General features: G+C 22.0%; 2 protein-coding genes across 2 annotated transcripts; one reads left to right on the top strand and one right to left on the bottom strand.

The window, feature by feature from the left end:
* Positions 1-487: 487 nt before the first annotated feature.
* Positions 488-1,583, top strand: LOC128958724 (uncharacterized). The gene is made up of 2 exons (XM_054304644.1): positions 488-1,256; positions 1,337-1,583. The coding sequence occupies exons 1-2, from the start codon at positions 490-492 to the stop codon at positions 1,371-1,373; spliced, it is 804 nt and encodes a 267-aa protein (XP_054160619.1). The 5' UTR covers positions 488-489; the 3' UTR covers positions 1,374-1,583.
* Positions 1,584-17,136: 15,553 nt separating this feature from the next.
* LOC128958769 (uncharacterized) lies at positions 17,137-18,191 on the bottom strand. Its single transcript, XM_054304697.1, has 2 exons — positions 17,546-18,191; positions 17,137-17,473 (listed from the first exon to the last, which is right to left on the bottom strand). The coding sequence occupies exons 1-2, from the start codon at positions 17,619-17,621 to the stop codon at positions 17,151-17,153; spliced, it is 399 nt and encodes a 132-aa protein (XP_054160672.1). The 5' UTR covers positions 17,622-18,191; the 3' UTR covers positions 17,137-17,150.
* Between the last annotated feature and the right edge of the window lie 4,203 nt (positions 18,192-22,394).

The following is a 22,394-nucleotide window of genomic DNA, read 5'->3' as shown; positions in this document are numbered from 1 at the left end:
TAGTTAAATATTGTATAAATTCRATATTTATTGAGTTAAATAGGCAAACTAAACTGTACAGTATAAATATCAATTTGATAAAAATATTTAAACTTTTAACATAAGATAAGAGTCATACAAATAGTTATATTTGATTATTAATTGATAGCAATGTTTGACTATAATATAGTCACTATATTAATATATATCAAAGTTTATTCAAATGATTAAGAATAGTGATACTAATCTTTTAAATTAAATACAGAGTTTAATTAAAAGGTTTCAAAAATGCAAATAAATATAAGATATATTGAATAAATTAGTTTTAAAAAACAGCTGAAAATGTTAAATATTAAAAATTTTCTTTTATTATGATAATTTATAATAATAATAATAATTTATTAACATTTAGAATTTTTTTATATTGTTTGTGTGTTTTTTGGACAAATAATTAATATATTATTTTAATAATTATACTATAAATTAAATATTTCACTAAATTATTCAGTAATGTTTAAGCAAATATGGGATCAGACATTAGTTACCTTTACGGATGATAATCAACAACAAAGACAACAATCATCGGATAAAAAGGCCGATCGACGCAAACGTAAACGATATCAGCCGTCACTGAAAACTCTGTTCAAAGATCTATCATTGAGTTCAAAGTCTAACTACAATAACAACAACAACACCGGTATTACTGATGACAATCGGAAGCCAGTGTTACACTCATTGATTGATCAGAAAAAAAGGATTATCTATAATCAGTTGCTTACCATTGATTGTCGACAAGTGAACACACAATTGATTGTCAACTCGGATGTGGGCATCAAAACCAAGTTCATCATCACTGGCAAAGAGGTACACAAAATATGGGCTATTATTCAATCACCCAGTGGTTACAGATATGACACAAATAGCCAGTTGTATGAAAGTGTGGGCAATAGAATCATAGTACGGGTGCCGAATGCCGAACCCGGAATCTGGACGATTAAATTTCAGGCACCGGAAGCACTATTTTCCAAACAAATAATACTACCGATTGAGATGCGAGTTACTAGTCATCTAAGATTTATGATGACACCGATGATGTCGTGGTCATCGTCTACATTGRACTCAACCATGTTTTGGCAAAACAAAGATAACTATAGCAAACCTAATGGATTGGTTAAGCAGACAAAGAAAATGGATTTTAACTTTTCATTTACTCCAGAAGTACTTCCAGAGTCTAAGAGTTGGCTAGTCTTCAATAATAATGAAAATAAAAGACTAATGTCAGTACAGTTAGCAATTAATACTGATGTTATTCATAATGAGATAAAAATCAATTTATTGTCTTTTTATGATATGATAGCCAAATGGATAACAGACAACAATTGGTCAAAATATAATCAATTGTCCGCCGAAGATAAGAAATGCATATTAAAGACCATTAAAGATTGCACTCAATTTATTGCCACCGATGACCACTGCAAGACTTACCATCAAATTAATGAATATCAAAACCAATTGACACAAGTTTTACACAAACTTTCGGTTATTTGATTTGACATTTAATTTAGTAATTAAACATATTTTTTAATTAAAATAGTATTTATAAGTTTATTTTTACATATATTTTTGATAATTTACATATCATTGAAATATTTCATTTATATTTATTGAATGACCATTTATATTTTTATGAATAATTCAATAAAAATATTTTTAATCAGTTTTAAAAAGTTATATTAATATATACTAAATTATTAAATGGTACATGGTAAATTATTAATTATTATTGTTGTTTTATTGAGTACATTAGTGTCATCTATTGAATTACAAGAAAACAATTTAGATTATCAAAAATATCGTATATGTTATGTACTTTTACTGTATATATAATTTTAACATTACCCGTAAGTATTATAAAATATGATTTATAATTTAATATCTGTTTATATAGTTTTAATATATTTAGAAAATATGATAAATAGATTATAATTTTTAATAAAATTAGTTTATTTGTTATTAGTATAAAATGTTAAACTTTATTAATTGATTACAATTTTCTATATAATTTTATTTGTAACTTACTAAATAACTAAATTAACTAAATCAAATAAAAATTATAAGTAAATTAGATTAAATATATCTATATATTTATTTTTGATAATTGTATATTTATTTGTATTTTAATTGTAAATTTATTTTATTTATTACTATTTCATCGATTATAAAAATTATAATAATAACTTTAAATCAATATGTTTATAAATTGTTAACAGTACTATAAATAACATCTATAATATTATATATATAAATAACTAAAAAATATATATAAATAAACTGAATATTAAAACTATTATTAAATTATATATAGTATTATATTTTATATTTATTTTACTAATCGATAGGTATTGATAACGTCGTGACCACAAAAACCAAAGTCAACTATAAATTTCAATACAAAATAAATGTACGCAAACTCAACAATTGTCTTGTATTTTGTTTAAATAATAATAATAACAATAATATCCATGTTTTTATGGTTATTGCTGATAATAATATCTTTTTAATTGGTCAATATATATATATTAATGTTGGCAATAAATATTTATTGTCTAAATTATAATTAATTTGTATAAATCAATGCTAAATAATATGACAATATATTTAATATATTATAATAATTGAAAATAATTTGCCAATTTTCAAGAATATTCTGTATAAAAGAAGTGTATATTAAAATTAAAGAAAATAATGTGTAAAACATTTCACAAATATTTCTTGATAACCACCACAAGCTTCGGTATGTGTGGTGGACTATACCTGTTATGTCTGACCAAATGGTTGTGGCCGTACCCCATAAGAGACTATACTAACGGATCGTGGGATTGGAGAGATGTTCCACTGTATACTGGATTAACTGGTAAAACATCATTTTTACAGTATATAATGATTATATTTTTTTTTTAACTATAAAATATATTTAAATTTAAATTATTTGCATATAGCTATAATATTTAAATAGATATTTTTAATACATATAAGTACTTTAATTAATTAATAACAATCTATTTGATAATTTTAATAATTTAWTTTGTATTATTAATTTTTAATAGACAACATATTAATTTAATATTTATTATTTATAATAGTAATTGTTGCCAACATAACAATCTTTTATAAAAAAGATACTATTAATAATACAATTGTTTTCTGTATCATTCTCTAAGTCATTATTTTTAATAAATAATATTTATTTACTATTATTATTATTATTATTATTATTACTATTACTATACGAATTAATTTAGTATAAATTATTTATTAAAAAATACACTATAATACAGTGGTATATAATTATTTACTCAATAGTTTTTATTACACAATACATTTAGTAATAGTTTTATTAACTAAAATAATAAATAAATGCATTTAATTGATATAACTTGAAATTAATGTAATTTGTATTTGAATAAAATTTGTAGGTTTTATAATATTTTCACCTGGTATATTTATTGTAATACGTGCCAAACCCAAAGAGCTAACCTATTACGGCATATTCATGATTATACCGTTTATTTTGAGCATAATATGTTTGATTTTGCAAATATTGCAAAAAGACTTTTGGTTTGACCCGACGGACTGGTATCTCATTGGTGTGGCCTTAGGACTGTTGGCTGTCATTGTTAACCTATTTTTGTTTGTACACGAAATCAAAACGTACGGTCARTACAATCAGCAACTCATCTCTAATACAAAAAATAAAAATGAAGACACAGTTTGAGTAATGAATATCTAATATATTCTAAAAAAAGAGTTTGTATTATATTATTGAACAAATGAATTGCATTATCAGTAGATATTTGTATTGTTTATTATTATATCAGAAAATAAGTCATTAATTGAATTGAATAACTGATTGAAAACCAAAATGAATGAAAAATATAAATGTAAATATTTGTTTTTTCCATTTTGACATTTTATCTCATTTATTACTAGTATATCGTAAATATATATCTTATTTATAAAATATATATTGTCTGTAATTTTGTTTTTTACAAATATWTATATATATCAATATATACGTATTTATGATAGTTGAATGCAATAAAAAAAACATTACTGTTAGGATATCAATAATTGATTTTTTGATATGTAATTCAAACATAAATCGTTTAGTTTTCAAGAAATATTTTGTATTAGATATGCAAAGAAAAAACTAATTTATATCATCAAAAAATCAATTGTTAAAAAATGCATATAATGCACATATCAATTTTTTATTTAATAAATATTCAAATGCAAGAAAAAACATATTAAATATATAATTTTTATGTCAACATTTGGTGAAAAATGCAAAAAAAATATTATTACTATTACTACTACTAATACTACTACTACTACTACTACTACTACTACTACTACTACTACTACTACTACTACTACTATTATTACTACTACTATTACTACTACTACTACTACTACTACTACTACTACTACTATTACAATTATTATTATATATTTGTAATGTGTTAAAATGTTTATTGCTTAAATCAATAATCTAGAAACAAAATCTATATAAATATTGTGCAATTGATGGCAATGTTGTCTAAACAGTTGGATATAAGAGCACCGGAACCCATCAGATCCGCTAACAAAGTGCACTCCAATTGTGTAATGAGTGACTGCCATACCATACAATTAGATATACAACGACCCGTTATAATGAACATAAAAATCAATTACCATTTATAACAGTTATAAACAGTAATGTATAGGAAAGAGTACACATCAAATGTTTGCATCATATAATAAATACAAAAGTATTAATATATTTTATATAATAATAATAATAATAATGAATTCATAGCATACGGTATATATTCTGTATTTATATATAATTTACGCTTATATTGATAATAATTTTTGCATGAATTTTGACAATTTTTTTATTAATATTTTATTTTTTAAAGAAATATCGTCTATTAAATAAAATATTACTAGACTTTATTGAAATAAATTTTAATATTTAATATTTATTTTGTTATAAGTCATTGATTTTATAATATACAGTATATGTATAAACCATTTGGTATTAAACCCTATGTTTGTTATTTATATATTAAATATATATTCCATACAAATATAAATTTGTTAACTCATGAATCGAGAATCGCTATTAAAAATGCAATTACAATAACTGTGAATAAAATAACTGTATTCCGAATCATTTAGTTTAATGAATATTCTCTTAACATTGTTATTGTATTTATCATTATAAAAGCAAAAATAAGTCATGTTTTCACTAATATAATACAACATTTTGTATATATTATGCTATAAAATATATGTACAACAATAACAATTAAATCAATGATATAAACAACACATCASTAGCAATAATAAAAGAGGAGAAAAATATAATAAAATACCAATATTTTTGCTATTTTATCATAAGTTAATTGATTTTTTAATGTATAAATATATAAAATTATTAATCTATTATTTATAAAATATTAAATGAGAATCATAAAAATTATTTTCACTTATTTGTATAYTAATTTTTTTCAGAAAATTTAAACATAAAATGAGTTTCACATAAAATTATATTAACAAAATATTTTCTTACATAACATTTGCTTTATTTAATACAACATATTTTTTCATCAACAAATTGATTTAATTAGCTGTGAAGTCTATCAATATATACCCGCATTTTTGAAAAAAATATCAATAGTTTGAATAATAGTAATGCATACATAAAGCCTACAGTTTACAGCCTAGAGTAAAGGCATACATATATATAATACATACATATTATATATATAATATTAATAATATTATATATATTATATACAGTAGTTGTGGAATAAGTGTATGGACTGTAGAGATGGGCAAATAGAAAGTTTCTAATAAATTTCCCTGAGAAAGTTTCTAGAAAGTTTCTCAGGAATAAATTTCTATAGAAATTTAACTTTTTTGTTATACTATGGGATCCCCATATCTATAGATATTGTAAAACTATAAATATATTAATGAGACAATACTACTATACATATAATATTATATATATAATACTGTATAATACTATATTATACAAATGTGATACCTATATAAATAATTATAATTATTTAATAATAATCAGTTTTGTAAAATTTTATTCACCATTTTATTGTATCATAGTTTAATATAATTAAATAAATAAATTTTTTTACTTTAATTAATAATTAAAATACTAATACTAATATTTAAATATTACTTATAAAAACAATGTTAAAGATAACAAATATCGAGAAAACAAAATTAACCATGGGGATCCCATAAATAGAAATTTCTTTTAGAAACTTTCTAGAAATTTCTCTATTATTTTATAAATTTCTCTTTTTTGCCAACACTAATGGACTGTGAGTTGCCTGTACTCAAAGTACTTGACTTTGTAAGTGTTATATATTTTATCATTTTAACAAAAAATAAAAAATGACAGCACTGGTAGCTTRTTGTTTAAGGGAAAGCAATTATAGAGATAATTATCATTACTATGATAACAAAGTTTTTTCCACTATATTTGTTGCCTTCAGAAATGTTTTTATTATATTTATTATTATTTTGAGTTTCACTTTTTTTTGGTGAAAGTTTTATTTTGTTGTTATTTTGAGATTAAYTTTTTTGATTTCTCGATTTTTTTTCAAAAGCAAATAGCTTATATTAATAATAATTTTATTGCAATGAAAACATGATATAAAATTAATGTTTGCCTTACWTTGTTTGATATAATATAATAATTTTATTACACAAAAGCTATAATACAAAACTAATATTCATATTATTATTATTGTAACTGTTGTAATAGATAAATGTTATAATCTATATTAAAATTGYTGATAATAACTTTTGAAAATAACAATAACAATTGTGATTGCAATTATATCATTATCACTCATACATTCGCTATTATATAAATTTATTACATATGGAAATAATAAAAATTTATATTTAAATAAATTATTTACATAATCATTTGTATACACAAACTGTTTCAAATTTTTTTTTGTATCAAAAAGTTCATTATATTTGCATTCAACTRTATGCACACAAATTCAAGTGCTACAGTAAATCATTTTTTTGAATTATAATAATACAAATGCACTTTAATTTACATTTTGTAATAATTTACTATATTTTTCTTTATACATTTTTGYTGCACTCAATTTTAAGATTATTTTCTTCAAAAAAAAAACTATATTTAGTTTACATCATTTATATAAATGTGAAATAACTATTATATATAAATAAATTGTCATGATAACAAAATGACAAATGTAAATTTTGTCACAGAAAAAAAAACAATTTTTTATTATCTTAAAATTACTTATTGTATTACACACGTTACTGGTGTTGTATAAAACTAATGTTCACCAACTTTAGGTTTTTTTCAAAAAAAAAATTGTCTACAATTTTGTTACGCTTTAATCTATCAATAATTGTGTGAAAAATTATACGGAAATGCAGTGCAAAAAATAAAAAAGAGAGGATAACAAAAATTTTTAGTGACCTATTTTGGGTGTGTATTACACTAAAAACAACAATATATCCACCAAAAACTACAAAAATAATAATACTGAATCTTAAAATCATTTATTAATATATATATATAATATATAAATAATAATAATAATAAAGTAGTTTATAATACTGTACAATATTCAAGTGTGTAATAATGTAATGTATTTTTCTGAAACAAAAGTACTCAACAGACTAATCTCCGGCTTTATAATCATAATAAAAATAACATAATAATAATAATAATAATAATAATAATAATAATATATATATATATATTTTTTCATTATTATTATTATTATAAGATTTAATAAAATGAAAGGTTTCTTAATTTTTGGGTTTTATTTCTCTTTTCCCTTAAAATCTATATTAAAAAGCTTTTCAATAATATGAAAATGATTTTTTTTTGTATAAAAGCGATGGAATTATAATTTGATTTTTGGATATCAAGTCAAAGAATATTCTTTAATAATCATAAAATGTTTAGACTATTTGTTTAGTATAAAGCAATTAATATATTAAAAACCGAAATATATATATACGTATGAATAAAATGCAGATTACTTTATATAATGCAGTATATTTGTAGATAATTTATATATACAGTCAACAATAAAAATAAGGTTAAGAAAATATTTGAGTTGAATCTAATAAAAAACTAATTTAATATAAATTTTCACATTTGATAAATTCATGACATATCAAATGGCTTATATTACTTATGAACACATTCAGCATTTAATGTTAACATTTAATAAATCACTATTATTTTAATATTAACAATACTATATGATATTCATTGTAATGATAAATAATCATAATAACAATKAATTTTTATTAATTAATAATATAATAATAATTATATAATCTAATATTTTACTTATATTTTAATTAATTTAAAAATAAAAATATTCAATATAAATATAATTATTTATTTTAATGCAATAAAAATTTATTTCTAATAGTAAATAAAATATTTTATTTTCTGATTATAAAATTATATATCTATTAAAAAAATTAAATATATATAATGTTCAAAATAATAATATAAATACTATATCTATATGAAATACTACTGATATATATATATAAAGTTATATAATAAATTCAATATATTATATAAACTTTTATATTATATAATGGTTAATATATTTTCCATTAGATAATATTGATTTTCTGCCAAACAGTACATAATATATACTGTATATGTTATTTAATTTTGAGTCTACCGGTCAGCATAAAAACCATGGATCAGGTATATCCTTGCCCTAAGCTAAACACATATAGACTATAAGCAAAATTTGTGTTTAAATAAATATATTTTAATATTTTATCTTATTGATTGACTATAAATATTTTATTATAATAGATTARCTGTATATTTWAAAACAATGAAAACATTTTCATAATGTAAATAAGTAGTTTTTTGCAATAAATTTAATAAAATTGTTGGTAAATGTAATTAGGTCATCAATTTGAAAAAAWTCACTTAATTTTATTAAAGTAATAGGATTTAAATTGAAAATTTTGAGGAATATAATGATTTACATTATTTATTTAATACAAAAAAGTGTAATCTGTTTATTGAAATCTTTGAAATCCAATATCCTGTAAAAAACAACAAAAAGGTGTTTAATTTAAATATATTGAATATATTATATATACACACAAATATATATATATATAGTATATTTTTATTATATTTGTAGTTAGATCTATGGGGAAAACAACATATGCACCAGTTTCCCACCAACTTTCCCAAAGTTATATAAGTAAAATAAATTGTTTATTTTGTATCACAATATGTAGTAACTCTCTCTCTCTCTCTCTTTCTTTCTCTGTCTGTCTTTTCTTGTCGTTTAAAAGGGTTTACCGATAAATATCCACAATATGTAGAAAACACATAAAAATCAATTTCAAACACACGGACGATGTACTGAAATTTTTTTGTTGTATAAAATATGTATATTTCTTGGAAACACCTCTACAGTTATATATAATATATTAATATATAAATACTGTATATATCTATTTCAAACCAAAATGTATACTTTAGTATAAAAATATATCTAATTTGTAGACTTTGTACAACATTTGCAGTGAATATAAATTATTTATTCTCTATGTCTAAGTATCACTCTTTTCTTAAACTATCAGTCTCTCTCTCTCTCTCTCTCTCTCTCTCTCTCTTCTCTCTTCTCTCTTTCTCTCTTTCTTTCTCTCTCTYTCTCTCTCACCCACTMACTCACCCTATAATAACACATCCATAAGCAGTCAAATGCACTTTAATACTCCTTTCCTTATAGTTTTGAGAGCTTCGAGAGATTTTCCAGGAGATGCTCATTCATATATCCATATATGAGACATACATTGTATAAAATTTTGTAATAATATTAATAATGCGTTCAATTCTTTGAATATTTATCCATAACTTATTCAACGATTTTTCAAATGAAAAACAGTTAGATTTAAATATAGGAACAAAAATGTTTTTAGTGATATAGCAAAACAAATATTAATATATATATATAATATAAATACAAAATCTTATGTGAATATGTGAACAATCAACACATGTTATACAATACATGCATTGTATTTGTTTTAGATATGGTCACTAAAGATTCAATGGATTATTTATTTTTTGTTTCTAACAAATTCTAATTTATTAATTTAGCATGTTCGTTTTTATAGAAATTTATACATAATGTTTTCATATTTATAATTATATAGTAATAAGTCATACCATAATATATTTTGTATTTTTAAAAATACTTGAATTCATTTGTTAGTAGTATACTAATGTAAACTATTCAGTGTATAGTATAAAACATTTAAAATAAGCAAAACTTATTTTTCATAAAAATATTATTTGAACTGAAAAGAGATTCGTAAATACTTTTTGAATCATTGAACTTATTTTTATAGAAACATAATATAAAATATGTGATATTTTATAGTTTCAAAAAACGTTTCACGTTTCGGCATTTTATTTACAGTATAATATTGAATGCCCGGAATCGGCTCACATGTAAAATTTGAAGTTATATAAATTTTTATATTGCTTATTTTATTTTTGCTGTTCAAAGTCAATACATAGATTTTATCAATAAAAGAATTTTATATATAGTATATTAAATATATACAATATATATATATCATATTTCAGTTTAACACTTAGTTTGTAATATTGAGAGTCAATTGTAAGCTAGACTTTTGTATATTAGCATTGATATGTTAGTCCTGTATATAAATTTATATATAGAATAGAAGTATATATATATATATATATAGTATATATATAGTATTTGATTTTCAGCGTTGAAAGACTATTACATAAAAATTTGCAGAATATTCTTGACATTATAGAGTTTGCTCTAATATATTGATCTCAGAGAATGAAACAACACTACTATTCAATGGCGCGCACAATATATTTGTTGGTTGTGCTATAAATATAAGGGACAGTTAGCTTTACACACACATGTACTCTACTGTACATTCATTCATACATACATACAGTAAAATGCTGTCTCCACTAATAGCAACTAAAATATTGGCCGATTCTGGCATCAGATTCTGTTTGTATGTGTATTTCATTGCTAAGTGAAGTCTCTCTTTCTCTCTCTATATTAACACAATTGCCACTCATTCTCTCTCTCTCTCTCTCTCTCTCTCTCTCTCTCTCTCTCTCTCTCTCTCTCTCTCTCTCTCTCTCTATGTCTCTCTCCACTGACAACACCAAAAATAACATCAACATAACCGCCACAACAATCAAAACATCAATAACTCCAAACAACAACAATACCAACAATCTAAACAAAAATATAGACTTTTATATATATATAAAGTATATAAAAAATAAGTGACGGTTTTTTATGCTGTATGTTAACTAACTTTTTTCATTGGGTGTTATAATTCATAATATTTCCGAGTTTTCTAAAACATTGTTGTGTTTGAGTGTGTTTTTATATAAGATATATGATATTTATATCATATTTTAGAATAGGTTAATAAAATTTTGAAACTATTTAAATATAAAAAATCATACTATCATAGTATGTAATATCATCAAAACAAAGTATGACAAAAGTTATTTACGAGTCAATTGTTATCATATTTACYTCAAGCATCATATTTGGCTCAACACTGGCATCGGTACTAATATTATTGTTGAAACCCAATAGCGTCCAATTGTTTGGTATGGAGTCCAGTATAATCATTTCGGTAATTATTGTTTTATTTAAATTTATATATTTTTCCTTAAATAAACAAACAATTTATTTAAATTTTTTACAAATATCTCTTACATGTATGCATAATAATACTTATAATATCAATTTAATAGCAGTTAGTAATACAGTTTTTAGTATAATACAGTAGTAGTCAAACTCAAACACCATATATTATGTACGAAACATTATAATACTGTTTATAATGTCTTTTTAAACTTAATGACACTTAGATATTATCGATCAGATTTTATGCCATTAAAAAAGAAAGTCTTATAAAATTTTTAAAGAGAAAGAGAGAGAGAGAGAGAGAGAGAGAGAGAGAGAGAGAGAGAGAGAGAGAGAGAGAGAGAGAGAGACTGCTGTGTCATTTAAAAAGTTGATAATTTTTCATATTTTCATTGATTATGTCATTAATTATAATTAAAGATTTCTAGAGTACGAAAAAATAGCAAAACTAATTGTTAATTAATATACAAATTTAGAAAAAAATTATTATTCAATTCACAAATTAATTAACTTGTTTTTAAAAAAATAAATGAGTTTTATTTTATATATTGTTACATATATTTATATATACAGTCTATACTGTATAATTCAAATTATTATATATTTAGTTTAGTTAATTACATTTGATAGCTATCTACATAAGTCTGGCAATAAATTATTTTTCCGACAGATATAAATTATTATTATTATTCATAGTAATAATGAAAATACAGCAATAATGTTGTTTCTATGCAAATGTTTGCAGGAATTTAAATACTATTTACATTTTACTGCAAATAAATAGATAAATTTTAGTAATAATAGTTATATTCAAACTATTCAAAGCTTTTAAAAACTTTTAATTTTATTTCAATATTACATATATTAGTTTAAATATCATATATACCGTATATATATCGTCATCACATGGCTTTAGGAGAGGAAAAGTGTTTAACTTTTTTATTATACCAATTGAGCCAATGATAAGTACAAACCATTTATATAATATTCACTGTTAGACATATAACACACATTTGCTATCATCTCTTTATATAATAATAACGAGTGATACGATACATACGCGTGTGTTTGTCTACTTTACTTTTCCACAGTATATACAATATATGTTTCCTACTGTATATTAAAGTGTTAGTCCCAGTGCTACAAGAGTTAAGGGATGTATTACTGTAGAAGCAGCAGCACTGGTATCCAAAAAAAAAGACTTGACTCTCAAACATATACACAGACATTCATACAATCATCATCTCTCTCCAGGGATTAAAATATAGCCGACAAATATTTATTGCAAAACACAAAAGTGCTTTCAAAGGCAGCCAAGTGTTGTGAAGTGTAGGTCTGAGCCCTTCAGTATAATAGCACCGGAGCATTGAATTATTAACACATGAAAATAAAAAATATGTGTTGTTTGAGAAAAATATTAGACAATTGAATGGAAGGATTAGAGATTAGAGATAACTTTCCTTTATTTAATATCATAGCATTACTTTTCTCATCACACAATAGTGTGGTATTAAATCACAAAAAGGATTTTTTTTGCTTTGATTAATACCAAAGAGTTAGGATTCAGCAAAAAATAGATGAGAAAAAACATATACAAAATATTTGTTACAAATTCATAGATAATTTACAGTCAATTGTTGGCAATTTATTATCCATTTTTATCAGATTTTTATTTTTCTCATTAAATCTCTGTCCCAATCCTTACATACAGTTATGTGTCTTAAATGTCATAGTGTTTAGCATAGGACTGGTCGGCACAATAGCCGAGTCGTTTCGGGCGCTAAACATCTACTCATGTTTGGTCATAATATTTCCGTTCGGTTTACTATTAATTCAGATGACTATCCGTATCAGCCGAAAGTCGTTCGACTCCATTGACCAGCTGTTGGTCGGTTCTTTGGTAATACTATTTATGCAGATAATTGTGGCCTATCTACTGGCCCGTGAAATTAGACAATTGACAATTTTGAATCGGGGTATTAACTATAAAATGTGTGAGCACTTGGAGGATGGCAGTGATGTCCAACTGTGCGATTCTGTACAGCAACAGCCCACATATGAGGAGTTCATACCAATGGAGAACACATAGACTTTTAGGGACTAACTTATTATATCTATTGGCATACGATGATGGCATCTGTGTTTGATGGGTATTTAACTGAGGGTCGGCCTATAAGTGTGAAGATAATTGGGTGGACACAACCAAAAGACATTATATGAGTGCTGAGAGATTGTGTGATAAGTGTATTGAAGTGTTGGCTAACATCACACACACATACACACAGTACTCACGTATTTGGTTAATATATACTATATCTATACTAGAGTTTATATCACGGGTATGAGTGAGGCCAATAAAAAAAACTCCCTGTCCTTATATCATACAAAAATACACACAAATTCTGTACATTCACTTACACACTCTATGTAACAATCGATAGCTCGATAAAGACATTTATCTATAAGAAACTAATGATTTATCACTAGAGAGATGAAGTGATGACAATTTTTTGATTACTTGTTTATATCTTTATTTACTATATATGTCTATATCTTTGTCTCTTTATCTATCAAACACACACATACAAATACACACACACACATATATATATATATATACACACACATAWACACATACACTTCCAACTTATATATCTTTATAACTCATATTTTTTAAGTTAATATCTGTATAAATATCTATWTCTTTATATATATATATATATATAATGACAACTAATATAAGTAGTTTTTATCTGTATTATATTATCTATGGTCTAAAATTTTTTCACCGAAACTTTTTTTTTGATAATACTTATTATTAGAAAAAATAAGTCAAAAAAAAGTATGAGAAATCTATTACATAGAATGATATGAAATGAATCGAAATTTTTTATTATGATTTTTACTATTATTATTATTTGTATTATTGGTAGGAGTAGTATCACAGTAGTAGAATTGGTAGTATACTGTATAATACAACAGTAGACGTATAGTTGATATTATCGTCTAACATATTGATTGATGATTAATGACTGGCATTTTTCTGCTAAATTGCATCAAAAAACAACTTTTACACCGAAAAGCGCTTTAAATGCCTAAACACTTTCATTTATATTTAAATTACAGCACTATTTTCATTATCTATAGTTAACAACAAAAATATTAACTTTTGCTTAACTTTTTTTCTTATTTTATTTTGTTGAGCTAAATAATATATATTTGTAGAGCCAATGATTTATTGGTTACTTTAAGCTTTATATTTCTCGCCACAATTTATTGAGATTTATATGTTTAAGGTTTTTATACAATTTATAATATTAACACAAAAAGATATAAGCATATTATAAGAAAAATAATATGTATATTTAAATAGAAACTAAAAAAATTATTTAATAAAAGCTACTTATATTTTAATATTTTTAAAAATAAATGCTCATAAATATAATATCATTTTAATTATTAGATAAAAATTTTAATTTACTTTTTTTTAATTGTTTACTTAAATATTTTTCAATTTATTTTATTATATTCTTTGTTTTTGTAATAACAAATTAAATTAATGGTTACATGGATTATATATATATATATTAGAATTAAATTTTATTACAAAAATAAAGTTTTTACTAATGTTACAATTGATTTTTAAAATTTTAACCAAAATATACATGATATTGGTTTTTATATAAAATGTACCTTATATTCAACATAATAGAAATATCTATTTATTTAATGTCGAAATGTATGTATTGACTCCAAAGTTACATTATGTACATAAATTGTGAAGTATTATATAAATATCGTACTATATAAGTGAAAAAATCCAAATTTGTATATAAGATTATAGTTAGGAATAGGAATTGAATTTACAATAAACATATACAGAATATTCTTGAGTCTAATATTACATATTTTTATGGTTCACATAAATGAGACAAAAAATATATCCATTATATACATATATAATATACAGTAAATTTATATATTGTAACATAACATTTGTTTATGCAATTGGATTTTGTATTATTATAAACATTATGTATTTATAAAAATTGTTTTAGTTGTTATTGTAAAATGTATAATATAACTTGTGTATAAATGTTTAAAACTTTTAAATTGTTTGTGACATTAATTGACAAAACTATTTATTTAAATGTTACGCACGTTTGTTAAATTTATTATTTTACACTGTGATGTATGTATATATTTATAGATATATAACTATATATTTTTATTATATTTGTATAATGCAGTATATTGTTAGATTTTGCTGTAAACATATAGTAAAAATAATTAAATTAAAATGTTATTATAATAAAATAATCTATCTGAAAAAATAAATAAAATATTAAAATTAATTTTACAAATGTATCAATTAGTATAAATTTATATAAATTAAACAAATTAACATCATTATGAGTTTAACATAAATATGAACAACTATAAAATATTTTTTATTAAAATTAATAATTGTTAAATTTAAGATAAACAGAAAATAATAATAATAATAATAAATAACAAACAATAGATATAAGAAACATATTAATTATTTTATGAATAATATAAAAATATATTATTGCAAAAAATGATAATTGTTTAAAACATTCCATAATTAATATAATCATTATTAAGCAAAATATATATACATTTTAGTATATGATATTTTACTCTATAATTCAAATAAATTTAATTAAATTGATTTGACAAAATATTTATCGACAAAAAATCTATTGATGAATTACATCCATTTTACAGTACATTTAGTTTTTAGTTTAATTATATGAAACATTTACTCAAAAGTAATACAAGAGTTATCATTTTTATTGTTTTTATATTAACATTCAATTACCAAAGTATTACTTTATAATTTTTTAATGATTACAACAGAAACGATAAAATTTAATATATTATAATAATATAATAATAATAATATATAAAATCTATATATTTACTGTATATATTAAAATGTATTATTTATACTTAAATCCAAATCTGATCTATCAATTAATGATTAATATTGCAATATTATTATCATATCTTCATGTCATGATTATAATTTATTATCGCAATAACATTTCATATATAATTTTAATTGTCATATATGTACAGTATATTCTATGTATATGAATTTCTATTTAATATTTTCTATCTTATTTTGTTTGCAGTAAATAATTATAATAATTTTAGGAATGTTGTATAAAAATTAATTTTATTATAACAGAAATATAGTGACTATTTGAACACAAAAAACAAATATAATAGATAAAACATTATTATTATTATTATATATTGTATATTAATAAATTAAACAAATAAAATATTAGTACTTAAACAGAAAAAAATAAAACATTTGTTAAAATCAATTTATATATATATWTATATTTAAAATCCGATCATTAATGCGACCATTAAAAATGCAAATAAGTTGATCAACATTTGAGAGCATATATGGACAGTTGGGGCCGAATTTTGTTTGGTAGTCGTCTCATTRGAGGCCGGACTTTCCGTCGGGATGATAGTGTCGGTAGTGCTATTGTTGGCCGATGTGGTCACGGAAGTGGCATTACTAATGTTGGTTGTGGTGCTGTTGGTAATGGCGCTGATAATGGTAGTGGTGTTGACTGTGTTGACAGTGTCCGTCTCATTAGTCATAGGATATAATGTCGTCCATTCTGGTGGTGCCGTAAATCCGTTACTTCCAAACACTAATTAATTATTTTAATTTTAAAAATTATAAACAAAAATATTTAATTACAAAATTAATATAAATTACTTACTATCAATATTTTGTGCCGAAATGCAYACAACAGTTAATGAAAAAGCAAATACAATAGAGGACAACATTTTATTCATAATATCGATGATAATAATGATATGCAAATAATGACCAGAAAAATATAATTTTTTTAATTAAAAATATTTTTGTACTCAAATTTACTATTGATAGACAATGTTTTGCTTTCAACGACTATTTTGTAACTAATTATAAAATATGTAAAATATCAATGTTGTCTAGCAAAAAAAAAAATAGAGGGACAAACCAATTGTTTAAATAATCATTATATTAATAACTTTTAACAAATATATTAGATTAGATATGACAAACAGTCCGGTATATTATAGGGATAGTTTGTATGACACACACAAACGAGATAATAAAATGTTAGTCATATATAAATAATTTAATAGATTTTATGTTTATAACACTTAAGTACAGTATAGTAAGGCACACACAAACAGTAAGATTATTATTATTATTCAACGCTAAAAGTTTGTCCTGTTTTTATTAAAGTTTATACAGTATTTAACTGCGGTATTATATTAAACTTTAAGTATACAAAATATCAATATGTTATATATACAATAGTAGATGGATATAAAATTTTGTGTATTTTTCTCACACACACTGTGCAAATGATCCGGTTTATAAGTGATATATTAATATGTTGTAACTTTTATTTTATTTAGCAATATATATATATATATATGAGCAATGAGTTTGTAGAAAAAAATAAAACTATTAAATTAAAAGCCAATAGAGTATTAGATGCCAGCATTATATTTAACACAAGAATATTCTCTGTAATAGTTTGTTTTAATTTACTTCTACATTGAATCTATCGTTGTGTTACTGTAATAGTAGTAGTAATAATAATAGGTTATTATTATTATTATTATTAGTTAATAATATGATCAATTGTTATTAATGAATCATATATTTTTTTGGTTATACACAACATTTCAATGGCATTGGCAAACTTTAATATTCAATTATTAATTACTCATTTGTTTGCTTAATCATAATTAATGCATAAACGCATTGCTTGCTCAACAACTTTACTATAAATTAACTATTAAATACAGTATATAATAAAAATATGTTTTATTTTACATACTTATACGGTAAATACATGTGAATGTAGATATTAAATTGACTATGGTGTATTAATTATGATTGATATTTTATTACTTTTAGTTTTATAAGGTATTTAGTTTCAATTATGAAAAAATATTTTACAATATTAATTTTACAGTAAATAAAAATGAATTGTATTTTCTAAAAATAAAAATAATTTATCTAAATAGCAAATAGTTTTTAATTTTTAAAATTAACAGATGAAAATTATAGATAATRATATAATTATTATTATTATWTTGTAAACTATCTAATGTTAATGTTAATTATTTTAAGTGTTAACATTAAAGTTTCTATTATAATAAATAATTTGTTTGATTACATGAATGTTAAGAAATTGATTAACTCATGATTTTTTATATACTAAGTAAAAATAGTATAACAATTAATATATTAATAATGTTTTTTATAGTAAATATTTAAATAATAGTTTTGCTTATACCTAAAATTATTTGAATATATTATGTTAAAAATACCGTATAGTATATACTCTAGTGTAGATTATTAATTTCTCAATTTTTAACATAAATTTTAAAAATATAGTATACTATACATTACAAATACCGTATAATACAAATATTATGTTTACAAATTTTATTAAAAGTTTTTAATTAAATATTTAATAATATATAATATATAAATACTATAGTTATAGTATAAATTTGAAATTGCTTAAAATTATCTCAAATTTATGTTGACAATAGATTTGATATTTTATTTTTATTAATTTCTATTAAAATAAATAATATAATATTTTTATTGTTGAATTAATCAATTTCAAAATAAATAAGTAATTTCTTATAAAATGTCAAATAAGCATAATTTTTATTTTATATAAATAAGAAACTAAAAACAAGTGATTGCATTATTCGTAGAAATTTATTAATTGAAAATATAAAATACCGTAAAGTATTTTTTTAATATTAAACAATTGATCTTATTTATGATTATAATTATTTAAAATACAGAACAAACTCTTATCTATTGATTTATATATTTACTAATTAAGATTTTATAACATATTTCTATCACCAAAATTATTATCGACACAATATATATAATAAATAGCAAATARAAAATTGATTTGAATTTTGACAAATCAATTGCTGAAATATCATATTTTTTAGCCGATATATCATCAATAAGACCTGCTTTTAGGGCATAATTGTTGGTTATTGTAGTATTGATAATCCATTTGTCCAAAATACCACTTTCGGTTAATCTAGAAATTCTATTATTATAATATAAAGTCAAATATTTATTATAATAATTAGTTAAACTAAATAGATTAAAATAAGTTAAACAAAATTAAAAATATCAATACATACACAACATTTATCATGAAATTAACAATTGGTTTGTTGTTTTTGGACAGTGGCAGAAAAAATGGCATTATAAACTCATTTGACCTGGATCGATGCAAATTAGTATAGTTGACAAGTTTAGTATTATAGTAATAGTCGATAAACGGTTGGTCACTGACCAGTGCGTAAACACCGTTATTGATGCCATCAAATGTTAGTCTTTCCCAATTTTCTTTACCTGAATTGATCCACTTTTCTGTTTGACATCTATTCTGAAACATATGATAATACTGACCACTCGGATCTTTAATATATTCCAGTGATAATTCGTCTTCAAATATACCAAACAGTATATCACTGTTGGCTAAGTCATCAATGGTGTCGATAACCGAATATTTTTGATAAAAAAACAAATAAGTCAACAGATATGTCGAATAGTTAATTGCAATTATCATTGAACCCAATGTCCAGATTAACATAAGACATGATTGTTTTGAATATTTTTTCAGATATTGTGATGACTGACCAAATACTTGACTAAAATATGTTATAAATATTTTATCGTTTGGCTTAATCTTATAAGTAATGATTGAAATGATTGCAAATAAGCTAATATAAACAAACCAACAATTATTGTCTAATATAAGAAGCAAATGTAATAATGATTCTATCGGTTGTTTAGCCGATAATATGCTTAGCAATGGAATTGAACTAATAGATTGTGATAACTGTGCAAATTGTTGACCATTTTCAAGATATCCTGTTATAGGTGTCATTGGTATTAATGCCAAATGAATTTGATTATTATTAAACAACTGATAATGTTGATCCAGATTTTCAAAATTACTTATTACATATAACAAACTAAGTTATTATACATATATAAAACTAATCAATCATTTTGTTTACATAATATTATATATTGTTTTTATATACTTAGCATTTAATTTGTTGGCCATTTCGTAGGCCATTCCCAGAAATGGACCGCAAATTTGTTGTGAACCAGAATCTTGATTAACATCAATGAATGGCTGCCAAAATTCAGCCGAAAACTTGAGATTAAAATCTCGCTTATAATTAACCAATGATTTTGGTATTTTTGGATCAAATACACTACAAAATTTGTCTATCATTTTTATAAATTTTAGAAAATAAAATTATACTTCTATTATAATAGATTTCAATAACTTAAATACTAGTATAAAATCAATAATACTGCATAATTATTAAATATTCTAATATTTATTTATTRAAAGAAATAATATAATAATTATAAAATGTTAAATATTTTWTTAATATATTTATAATAATTGAATAGAAAAAGATTTTAATTAATTTTCTTATATCAATWTATATGTATTAAGTCAGGGTTAAGCAAGGTTTTGGATTTTAATAAAATTTGCAAAATTCTCGAAAAATCTTGGGGGGGGTATTGGGTGGGGTAAGATTTTTATTGCATTTTTAAACGGCAATTTTTTCAAAAATCCAAAATCAAGGGGGGGGGGGGGGGGTCAAGAGAAAATTCCCTAAAAATTCCTTAAGTTCCCGAATATTCCCATGTAAATTCGATAAAATTCCCATAAGTTCCCGTATAAATTCCCAGGAAAATAGGTAAAATTTCCAAAAATATATAAAAAACTTAAAAATTAACAAAAACTTAAATTTTAACAAAAAAATAAATATTTTTTGAAAAAAAATTAAAAAATTAATAAAAACTAAAATTTTTACAAAAAAGTTATTTTTGATTTTAAAATATTTGATAAAAGCATTTATGATACACAATGAGTATTTTTTGTATTTTAATAATTTTTAACTTTTAACAATTAATTTTTTAAATAATACTTAATGTTTATAGTTTATTATATATTTTTATTTTTAATACAAATACTGACTGAATACTACTTATTTAACTCAATTTTCGTTAAAGTTTTAGTTATATTAAGTATAAAATTGAAAATATTTTTAAATTTAAATTTAAAAATTATTAATAAAAAACTTATAATATAAGTATTTATTGTTTTATTAACTTCTAAACTATCTTAAACTTATATTTAAATTGTAATATGATTACTCTTTTCAATAAATAGGTAATTTTTAATTTTTTAGATTATTTTAATTAAAATAATGTTATTTTTGGATGAGTTTTAACGTTATTTTAACTATTTTTAATCAATAATTAGATTCTTATAATTATTAAAAACATAAAAACACTTAATAAAATAGTATCATAAAATTAAAATTTTTATAAATCTCAAAAAAATTTTCGTACGGCGCCGAAATTTTAGGGGGGGGGGGTCATTTCTCATAAGCGACAATTTTTCCAATAAAAAGTCAATCCAAATTTCTCGAGCTTAATACCTTATAGTTAAGTATAAAGTAAATGTATCATTAAAATAAATAGTAATA

Source organism: Oppia nitens, unplaced genomic scaffold (genome assembly GCF_028296485.1).
Source record: "Oppia nitens isolate AA-2021 unplaced genomic scaffold, nextdenovo-longstitch-racon4-pilon3 scaffold13_pilon_pilon_pilon, whole genome shotgun sequence".
NCBI lineage: Eukaryota > Metazoa > Arthropoda > Arachnida > Sarcoptiformes > Oppiidae > Oppia > Oppia nitens.
The sequence above is the reverse complement of the archived record's forward strand: the minus strand, read 5'-3'. Positions and strand labels throughout refer to the sequence as shown.